This window comes from Otolemur garnettii, unplaced genomic scaffold (genome assembly GCF_000181295.1).
Source record: "Otolemur garnettii isolate 467f Iridium unplaced genomic scaffold, OtoGar3 scaffold00038, whole genome shotgun sequence".
Classification (NCBI taxonomy): Eukaryota; Metazoa; Chordata; class Mammalia; order Primates; family Galagidae; genus Otolemur; species Otolemur garnettii.
The window spans coordinates 13,943,663-13,954,997 of record NW_003852433.1 but is presented as its reverse complement, the minus strand read 5'-3'; the positions used below and the strand labels follow the sequence as shown (position 1 = coordinate 13,954,997).

The following is an 11,335-nucleotide window of genomic DNA, read 5'->3' as shown; positions in this document are numbered from 1 at the left end:
GGGAGGGAAGTTTTTCCACAAGGCACTAAAAAACAAAACAAAACAAAAAAACCCCTCTAATTACATCTTGCCTTTTGGACCCCCAAATTCAGGCAGCCACACCCTCCACCTCTGCCCCAGCATTTCAGACAGATTTGTTGCATCTGTTCTTTTTTTTTCCACAGTTAACCTCAAAGAAGCTCAGTTCAAGTCCAATGTGTCCAAATGAGGCTTGAAGTTCTGAACCTGGTGTCACTTGGCAGTTCTGGCCTTTCCCTCTGCTGCATGGTCTGTGAGGCCTGCCTTCTGCATTCCCACCCACACACTGCCAGTGGCAAGTGTTAAGAGAACGAGAGCTGAGTGCAGAAAGAAAGTCCACTAGCTGCCTACACAGAGTTCAGACACAACAGCCAAATGACTGGCAACCGTTGGCTCTCCACGCAGATCCTGTTTGCAAGCTCCCTCTCTTCTGCAGGGTCCAGGCTGTGTACATATGATATCTGAAAAGTGCGTTAACACTGTGTGAAGGGTAATCACAAGAAAGTCAATGTCATCTCCTGGCCCCTGACACCAGACAGATACAATGTCTGCCCTTGTGGATACTCCGAGAGGGGAGGCTGACTTCTATAGCCCCGGATCTCCGGTGGGGATTAGCCAGGGGGAAGCATTGATCTGAGGCGGAATGGTGGAGTGGGGTATGGGGAGACTGCAGTACTGGATCATTTCCACATGATCACCTACCTCCCTGCTTTGGTGTGTGGCTCTGCAGGTGGCCATGTGCAGTCCACAGCCACAGCTCCTGCTGGCTACTCTGTGGCTCCAGCTCTCACGGAGCTCGGGTCACACTCTTTCCCCTAGCACCCCTCGAGGCTCGGCAAGGGGAAGGGCACGTTTCCTGTGGGATCCGCTGCAAGCCACACATCAGTGTGTCTGTCTTCCATCCCTAGCTGAGTGTGCTTCCTGCCACAAACCTGATGGACACACTTTGTTCTGGATTTTCCCCAAACTGTGAAGGATAAGCCCCAGAGAACAAGGTGCTCAAACAGAAGCTCTTGAGAAAGAGAGCGCACATCTTAAGAGCTGCCTACAACAGCGGTTGCTCAGATAACTATTTCTAACACATGCTGAAGGGTGCTTCCTGGAAAGAAAGGCAGGGCCACAGAGCAGCCTTCTATAGAGAGGCGCAGCGACCCACCTCTGCCCACTGGCCTGGGTCCAGTCTGACCCACTTCTTGAGCTTTAGCAATGACCCTCTTTCCTGAAATCCTTGCAACTGACCTTTCTCAGCATTCCCAAATTCTATCTAAAGTCCTAGAGGACAGGGGTGTGATGAGGTGAAGTGTGTCCTCCAAATCCACAGGCTGAAATCCTAACTCCCAGGATCTCAGATGTGACCTTCTTTGGGATAGGCTCTTTACAGAGGCAACCGAGTTAAAATGAGGTCATGAGAGTGGGCCCTAATCCGATGTGGTTGATGTCCTTTAAAGGGGAGGGAGGAGGTGAACAGAGGATGGGTGTAAAGGAGGAGCTGCCCCTGAGCAGGCACAAGCCTGGAGAAAAGGCCTGGAGCAGCTCCTCCCTCACAGCCTCAGAAGGAACTGGCCCTATGTGTCCCTTGATCCCAGAATTCTAGATGCCACAACTGTGAGATTAGACACCTTTCTGTCGTATAAGTCACCCAGTCTGTGGTTCCCTGCTATGGCAGCCTAGCAAACAAAGGCAAGAGACACTCTAACTTCTACATCACTCTGCTCAAAACTTTTCTGGGCGTGTCTCCTGCCTCTTCTTCTGGCAAAATCCCAGGGCCCAGCCCCAGCAGCCTCACAGAACATAGCAGGTGCTCAGAACATAATTTAGGCATTCCTATAAATCCTGCCTATAGTGGACTTGGGAGGGGACTGGTGTGGCTGTGAAAAAGCAAAGACATAGCCCCTCCTCATCCTCTGCTGGAAGCCAGGGCTGGAGGACAGCCAAGCAGAGGCCAAGGGACCCAGGACAGCGTCTGAGACTGGGTAGAGAGATGAGGATGGTCTCTGTCCACCCACGGACCCACTGGCCATGGAAATGTGTGGTTAATGAGTAGATGGAACATTCCAGAAGTTCTATGACTGGGTTATTGCTTTTGGAAATAAGTGGAAAGTCCAAGATTGGTTGTTTCCATTTCCTGAGAAATTTCCAGAGCACAGAGGTGTTGGGATGAAGCAGAGGCTTCTGCCACCTGCTCACAATGGCACCACTCTACAGCCAGCTCTGACAGCCTAAAGTAGTGAGGGGTCTGGAAGATTCAGAGGATCCTCAAATTCCATTTCTACTGAAAAAGAGTCTCCAGGGAAACGGGAAGAGAAACCACTTTAAACAAGGCAGATGAGCAGGTTTGAGGGTGACTGTGCTCCAGAACAGATGAGGTCTTTCAAAACATACCAGTGAGAGTAACCCCTGATGTCTTGCCCAAAGCTACACCATTTCTTTCTGCTTATGATTTCATAAAAAAATACCTGCTTTGTTCTTCTTCTTAGAAATGGAGCAGCTCTTCACCATCCCCACTTTGGAAAACACCTGGAAAAGAATGTTGACATGTATCATTGGCACTTCTGGGCTAATCCTGTGACCTGTGCAGCTGTAAGCTGAAAGACAGAGGCCACATGCCTGAGCACAGGCACCGAGATGATACCTGCTCTGTGCTGTAGGTATAATTACTCAGATGAAAAACACTAGGCCTCAGAGGGGTTAGAGATGGCACCTGGGTCACAGAGTTAGGATGTGCTGGGCCTGAGATTTGGACCCAGGGATCCTGGCCTTGTACCGCTCTGTAGGCAAGGGACACTGTCAAAAACTGTACCGTCCTCCAATTGGCCATATTGACATCTTGAGGTGACAAGAGATGACCTACTCTAAGTACCCTGGACAATCCATTTGGGTTCCCCACAATGGCAGCTGGGTGTGTTTCTTGCTCCAGTTTCAGAGGAAGGAAGCAGGGCACAGAACAGTTAAGAAACTTACTGCAGATCATACAACAGGAAAGTGGGGAGGAGATTTAGAAGCCTGGAATCTACCTACCTGAATCCCAGCCCCTCTCCCTGCTCCCTCACTGAGTGCCAGAGTGATTTACAAATAATTTTAAGCCATATCCTAGTCTATCTTCCTTTTTACTTTTTCTATCTCCTTTGCTAGAATTTGAAACCCAGTGAGGGCAAAACCCAAGTCCTCTGGTTCTCAGCTCTGTCTTTAGCACTGTACACAGGACTAGGGAGAGGCAGGTGCCTATAAAAGGATCATCAATGAGCAGAAGAGACACAGCGGGGAGGGTCAGTCCTGACACACAAATACTGCACGAGACAGCCAGCCACTTACTGACTCTTCTGTGTCAAGTATCAAATGCTTTACCGGGACTATCTCATTCATCCTAATCAAAACACCAAAAACACCCCATGAGAAGATACTATTAGCACCTTCATGTTACAGAGGAAAAAACTGAGGCACAGAAGGGCTGAAAAACTCGAGCAGGGCCACATTTTTAGTGAGGAATGAAGCCAGGATCCAAGCCCAGGCAGGCTGGTCCCACAACAGCAGCTCTCCTCCCAAGCATGGTGCTGAGATGGCAATCCTGTGAGCGAGGGGCTCTTCTCTTAGTGCCTCTGGTCGGCTGCATCAAGGACAGTGACCGACCTCCCTGAAGCTTAGTCTCCACATGTACACTATGAAGAGACTGGATTAGATATCCTGGCTGTGCCTTCCAGCCCCAGAATCCTTTAGACTTCTGAGGATGTTCTTGGGCTGAGGTTTGTGTGCATCTCCCAGAAAACACTGATCTCCGATCATGGTGCTCCCATACCAGACCCACACCAGACATCCAAATACCACAAGCTGGTATGGCACACTCAAAGCTATCTACCTTTTGGATACTACTAGTGTGTGCCACTGTTTAAAAACAAAACAAAACAAAAATGGAGGAAGGGAAGGGAAAGGGGTAGGAGAAGGGGAAGGAAAGAAGAGAAGGAAGGAAGGGAAGGAAGTGAAGGAAAGAAAGAAAGAAAAGTGTAAGGGTGGATTTCTAATTGCTTAATAAGGTGAATCTTTATAAATGCTGCTGCTTCAGACAGGGCATCTCTGCAGCTGGGCTTGCTCTTTATAGGCAAGGGGACAGTCGAATCACAGAGCCTGAGGTGGAGGGGCTCAGAGTGGTGGCCCTGACCTTCTGTCTCCCTTCCACACCCCAGTCTGTCTTCAGATCATCTATATGCCCACCAGATTCCTGCCTCTGGGACTCAGGGGATGCTGTCTTCTCTCTTGACTCTGCCCATAGAAATTTACAGTAAAGGGGAATTTTTGGAAAACAGTCAGTTCAATTCTTTTTTTTTTTTTTTAGTCAGTTCAATTCTTATAGCACCTTCATTTCTAGAACAAATTCATGGCTGTCAGCCAGCTGCTATTCATTCATTCATTCAAAGTTGGGACTCCATTCAGTGTCTATTCTGTGCCAAGCCCAGTTTCCAGAAATAAAGTGTCTCCCCATAGAGAGCGCCCAGTCCATTGGGGGAGCAAACCCCAATCCTTCAGAACTGGAGGACCCATTTTCTGATCTCAGGTCCAATTCCTTCTAGAAGTTCCCAGCCCCCACTTGGTACAGCACTCATTTGGCATTTACCAAACACCTGTTTGGACTTCTTTGTCCTTTTACTCCATGTCCTCTTCCCATCAATGCAAAAATCTCGCCCCATCCAGAGGTTCCAGGTGGGGCCAGACACTCACTCACTGACATGGCTTCCACACATTCCTGCCAGGCCGAGAGGATTGTGCTGACATTTACTCTGGTAGTTTAGACCATAATAACAATTGGGGGTGTGTTTTCTAAATATATAACCCAAACACTGACTACCAACTTCACACTACACATGCCCCCAAAGTGTATGTGGGAGCCCCTCCCAGACTCCCTTGGCTGGCCATGGTACTAGTCAAGCCTTTGGCTGAGCTGTCTCCAGTTCCAGGAGAGAGGTCGAGTAGGTGGTTGTCAGGTTACATATTACCAGGAGTTACGCTTAAAGGTGGAATAAATGCAGTAAGCACGTCAGCAGACTGGGGCTTCCCAGCCATGTTCCTTCCTCCTGTTCTAGGAAAACACTCACGTTCTTCAGCGTCTCCTCTGTTGTGTCAAAGTTGAGATTCTTAATAAATAGAGTACACCCTGGGAGGCTCTCTTCTTCCTCTTCTTCTTCCTCTTCCTCCTCCTCCATCTTTGCTGAAGAGTTGTCCAATCCACCCTCTGTTGGCTTTCCACTTTCTGGGGTTTCACTGTCTGGTACTGGCTCCCCCATAAAAAAACAAAACCAACAAACAAAAAACATTAAATTATGCCTAATAACCCACCTAAGCCCCAAGGTCTAACATATACAACCTACGAGATAAAAAAGGCTCTGCCTCTCTAGGTAGCAGCAAGAAGGGACAGTGAGACTCCCAACTTGTGCCAAGTTTCAGCAAGCCTTGAGTGACAGGGCGAGGAACTCCCATGCCTCTGCCTGCTTTTAAGAGAAAGAAGTATGAAATACAGACCATAACTTAACAGCCTTAAATAGGACCAACCCACACGGATTTGAACTTTATAGTAAAAGACTACATGAACTGTTTTAAAGAACCATAAGCCTAAGCAAGATGTCATTTTCCCTCAATAAAAAACAAAACAAAAAAAAATAACTTAGTGAACTTTCAAACTAAAATACAACTTAAACTTCTCAAAACTACAGAATGGGAACAAAACTCAGAACATTCTAAACAGCCCTTGAACTTCAAGGCCGTGACGTACAATTAAGATATCCCATATACATTAAGAAACATGCACATTAAGAGGTATTGTTTTGTCTATATATGACATATTAAATTCAGAGTTACAAATAATAGTGAAAAACTGAAAACATTATCTGTTCGCAAATAAGACGTATGGTAAGTGCTAGTGTCGCCAGGGACTGGAGTAATTATGTAGTCATTAAAAATGTTGTTTCTGAAGAATGTCTAAAGGATATGGAACAATGCTCACAATACAGAAATTTAAAAGAAAAATTAAGATATTAAAAAAAGTGTGCAACGCCAATTTAAAAAAATGCTCAATGTCATTCCAATAATGACCTGTGCACAGTTCCTGAGAAAAGAGACACGTGCGCACACCAGCAGAGGTAATGGGAAGCATGTGCATTAAGTGCTCCTGGGTATTTCTGGAGGGTGGTGTTACCGGGGGTGGTTGTTTCCACCCATTGCTGCTGCCATTCCGTGCCACTCCCACTTTGAAGGAATGGCACTTCAGGGAGAGGGGAGAGCAGCTATGAAGCTGTGAGTAAGCAAGAGGGGCAGGTATGTGCTTGTGTCCTCAGCACAGGGAGCCAGGACCTCAGGTGACAGAAGCCTCAGAAGGCTGAGAACAAGGCAGCCTCGTGACCTTCTGAGAAACCAAGCTGCAAGGCTGTGTGTTCAATTTGGTTCAACCGCCCAACTTCTCCAAGTCACGTGATCAGGGTCTGGGGACAAATCTTCCCTTCACAGACAAGCTACTAAGCTATTCCCACAAATCCCCTCCCCCTAAACCAATCCTTGCCTTAGCAATTCTTCAAAGCAGTTATCAGACTGCAGGCCTCATACTCCTCACTCTCATGTTTCAGCAGGTGGGCACTGCTTTGCCTGCAGATTCCAACTCTGCACTCGTGCCCTCTGGCCAGTAGAAGCTCTCAGAGGCCACCTGGGGGCCTGGAGCTGACAAACCCTGCTTCTCCCATGAACTCTACCCCCAGTCAAATAGTTCAACCTGCTGTGTGACTTGAGGAGCTGCAGAGGGCACAGATCTGTCCCACACAGGCTCACACCAATCACCAATGATGTACCTGGTCTCCTCTGCTCTTTCTGATGAAGTCTAATGCTTTCAAGTCCTAATTAAGCTTCAGCTACTTTGTCACAGAACAACTCTTTCAAGCCCTTCTGGAAACAGCCACGGTGATAATGTGGTCTTTGTAACATTAGTTGAACATGCTGCCTTTGCCCCTAGAACCTAGACTCCATCCCCAGAACAAAAAAGCAGAAATCTACACAAAGTCTCCTATTCCAACTGGGAAACTAATACAACTTACTCAATAAGAGACTCCATGTTGTGGCCATGTGAACTCAACTTTCAACCAAAACAGGAGAAGAAATTATCAGTAATGATGGGGAAACAGAGCTATGCAAAATAACTATGACTTGGGCCCTAAAGGATAACTTCAATGGAAAGAAGAAAAACCATGACCTTCAGCCAGGGATATTTCCACTGTACTGTTCTCCCTGGCATTTGACATCTCAGAAATTAAAGGAGAAAGGAAAGGACACTGATTAAATCTCCTGCCATGCACCAGGCACCTGGCTGAATGCCTCAAGTATACTATCTCATTCATGACCACAGAAAATGGGTGGCCCAAGGAAGATTCTGGAGGCTGCTATACCTGAACCCTAAATCTCAGGGACATTCAGGTGGAGAGACAGGATCATAGAAGACCCCCCCCCCCCAAAAAAGAGAAGAGTGGTGGGGTTGCTGGTGACTGAGGACTCATGATCAGTTTAAGGACAGCCCCTTTTTGGTCCTGGCCAATCACTGTTATGTAGGGAGGTCAACCCAGTGAAGCCAGAATTCAGATCTATTAAAGAAAGCTGAAAATCCAGCCTTCTAGAGGAAACTCTGTGATTTTTAAATCTTAGCACTTTAACTCAATGGTAAGTAGCCTTGCCTGCACACAGACCACTAGTAAAGACTGGTGACCCTTTCCTCTTTCCCTCCCAAGGGCTGGACCCCAGTCAGTACCCAGTGTGGCATTCCAGGAGTGTGAAATCTCACAAGGATAACCTGGGGACCCCAGGAGCTTCAGCATGGCTTCAGCTGAATCTACCCTGCCTCCTTGTTCCAGGGCTGGTGGCTGGTATGTCTCAAAGAGGGTGTTTAAGTGGTCACTGGCACCTCCCCAGGGCAATGTGATATTTGGGTTTAGTGACAGATCTGAGCTGAGCTGAGCTTAATTAGGGTCAATACCCTAGGAATGCATGGATCCCTTCCCCAGAAGGTCAGCTACCCTCAGCCGCAGTTGAGGAGGAACAAAAGGGGACTTTCAGGACAGCAAGGACATATTACCTGGGGTGTACAGATGGCCAGGCATAGGGGCTCAACCTCCAATTAGTCAACAAGCAGCACTCACTCCCAACATCGACTTGAAATGAAAGATGTGCTCAAATGTGGCCTGGCCTTCCTCCCACGGCACAGGCCCAGGCTGATTCCCAAGATGTCCACTCTTTCCCTAAACCTCTGTATCTACAACAACCACCTTCCTGCACTTAAACTTCCTCCTGGATTCCAGAGGAACTAATGGGACAAGAGCATCATAGTCTTCAGAGATCTACTGAAAAGAGGGGGTCTGGAAGAGGGAGGCCCACAGATTGCAGCCAAGAGGTGCCACAGGGCTACAGAAAGGAAAGTGACCTGGCTCAGTGCTCTCTCCCACTGCCTGGCCCTCGGCAAGTGACACAACTTCTGTGCTTCAGCATCCTTATCAGTAAAGTGGAGTTTAATAAAAACTACAACACACTTATACAACTGCTCTTTGGTGGGCTGTTCTGAAATGCAAGTGTCTACTACGTTCTCCATGTGCCTGGTCTAAGGCACTGGCATCTCTCACCTGCAGGTATGACTGAGCAGCCTCCTCACTGATCTGACCTCTCATCTCTGGCCCTTCTCCCATGTTCAACCCCTTCAGCCTCACAGACCTCTTTGTTGATGGCCAAGCCTGCCAGACCCATTCTGACCACAGGACCTTTGCACTTGCCACCCCTCTGCCCATTCTGCTGATCTCTCCTCTTTCCACACCAGCCTCCTTGTCAGGTCTCCGGGAGCTCATCTTGTCCACTCTAGTTCAAGTGGTCTCTACCCCAGGCCCTGCCTCACTGTCACATGCCCCTGGTTTCCTCTTGTCAGTGCCCTCACCCTGTTCTGATATCACCACACTTACCGGTTTCCTTCTCTCTCTGTGCTTCCCAAGGTAAGGGGAGCTCCTCAAGGACAGGACCCAGCCTGACTCAGCACTGCAGCCCCAGCACCAGCTCAGAGCAAATGCTCCAAAAATATTTGTGGATGATGACTATGTCAGGCTGTCAGCATGTGCCTGGAATGTGGTCCTGGGCAAACAGCCCTTCCCGCAACTGACAGAAACTGTGGGCTCTTAGTTAAGCACACAGACCTCAGAGCTGATGGCTCTGGGTCATATCCCAGCTCTCTCCACACATGTGATCTTGCCCAAGTCACACCACTTCTTCCATCTAAAACCTTGGATAGCAATAATGGTGCCTACTTGCAGCATGACCATGAGGTGAATGCACCATAAGAACAGTGCCTGGGCCTGCAGCATAATCCTGTCATTGTATTAACATCACCCCTGCTGTCTGTGCTGCCCAGCCAGGCCTTGATGAAAATGTCAGAAATTCCTAACCCAGCTAGTGGCAGGACATCCCAGCAGGGAGCCCAGGTACTCCTGCCTGGCTCCCTGCAGGGTAGGCTGTCTCTGCAGGCCTCTGGGAAGGCCAGCCAGTGCCATACCTCTGAGTTGAGGGTTCTGTGTCCCTGCTGGCCACTCTCTGCTCCTGAGTTGCCAGGCCAGGCCAGGCCATACTATGTGGCCCACATCTGCCTCCAGAGAGAAAAGGTGGCCCAACACCAAGGCCAAAATGCCAAAGGTCATTTTAAAAAGCATTTGTGTTCTTGGCCCCAAGTGAGGGAGAGGAAAGAAAGATGAGAAAAAAAACAAGGTATTGTGAAACTCAGACAGATGTTTGCCAAGAAAATCACCAGGAACCAGAAAAAGAGGGAAGAAGTGAGAAGGGAAGCAGGGCTGGGCTGGGGGCGGGGTGAACTGGGGAGGGTTTAAAAGCAAGGTGGGCTGGAGGGGGTTGGGAGAGGCAGGGGAAAATGTGCTTCCATCTGTAGTTAGCACAATAAAATCCAGTCACGCATGGCCACATGGGGCTTTATTATAATCAGGCCGCAGAAATTTGCTGCGGCCCCCTCCCCTTCCCAGGCTCTCGGCACCAAGGCTGACAGCAAAGACTGTTATCAGTTGCGAGCAGCTTTTCAGGACCTCCCCCCACTCTGAGCCCTTTATCTGGAGGTGAGGGTCTTGGTTGTGGGGAGATAAAACACACTGTCCCCCTCCCTTGAGACGGGTACAGAGAACAGGAGAGCTTCGCGTAGAGGAAGGGGGTAAAAAACAAAACAAAACAGAACTCGGTCCACTCCCCTCCTGCTCTCCTTCCCAGGGAGTATGAGAAAATCAAGGCGTTGGGGGTTGCCTGACTACCCCCAGGCCTTGTCCTCTTGGTAGAATGGGTAGTCAGGGACCTGGGGAAACTTCTGGAACAACGTGAAGGTGGGGGTGGGAGAAGCAGGTGAAAAGGACCTGCCCCAGGACCCGGAAGGGGCTGTGCGCTCAGAAAGTGGAAAGGGCAATGGGCCCTGAGACCAGCTCTGTGAGGATTCACAGCAACGTGAGCCCTGGCAGGGCTTGGCAGCAGCACAGACATGCACAACTTCCTGGAGCTAAGGCTGCTGGGCTCAAAGGCCTCTTTTGTGTGAGTCATGGTCTGGCCCTGGAATCAGCCCCTTTGAGAGGAAGAGCTTGTCAGGGACACTGGCAACACCGACACACAGGCCTGGGGAGCCAGGGGAAGCCACCTCTAAGAAGCCCCCTTCCCTGTGCTGCAGGCCTTTCTATAATCAGGGCCACTGCTATTACTCCTTGTGACATCCACAAGCTGAGAGCTCCCGGAGAAGACAGTCTGTGCTGTGCCCACCTTAGTCCTCCCTGCTCAGCAGCAGGCCCAGAGCTGGTGCTCGTGGTGGGTTAAAGACCATCCACTGACTCAGACTCCCAGCTGCCCACAGCACCTGGGGAGTGCTGACACCCACACAGCACTGAGGCCGGTGCGGTTGTCATCCCCATACCTCAGACATGGGAACTGAGCCTTTGAGGAGGGCGGCTGCTTGCCCAGGGACAGAGTGAGGTGAGGACAAGGAAGGCTGCTTCCTGGAAACCACACAGCAATTTCCCCCAGGAGCTGGCCAGGATGCACATGAAACAAACAAAACAAACAAACAGAATAAATACAAATTGTGACTGACAGAAGAACAGAGAGAAGGGCCAGATGCTCATAGGGAAAGGTGCGCAGCCACGGGGATAACCGCCGTCACTTCACCAGGCACCTCCTGCCTAAACAACCCTGCAGGATTGTTTCCAGGGCCCTTCGGTCCTGGCTTATCTTTTGTGCTTGAAAGAAGGGTACACTTTGGGCCCCCAAATCTTAGGTTCCA

The 11,335-nt window shown here is 49.3% G+C and overlaps 1 protein-coding gene across 1 annotated transcript in view; it reads right to left on the bottom strand.

Annotated features, from left to right (window-relative positions):
• RBM19 (RNA binding motif protein 19) overlaps positions 1-11,335 on the bottom strand; it is a 124,677-nt gene that overhangs the window by 88,803 nt on the left and 24,539 nt on the right. The window contains exons 17-18 of the mRNA XM_012805209.2: positions 5,103-5,278; positions 2,475-2,535 (exon numbers count right to left, since the gene is read on the bottom strand). Coding sequence (XP_012660663.2) covers positions 2,475-2,535; positions 5,103-5,278 — 237 coding nt within the window. The remainder of the gene's footprint in view (positions 1-2,474; positions 2,536-5,102; positions 5,279-11,335) is intronic.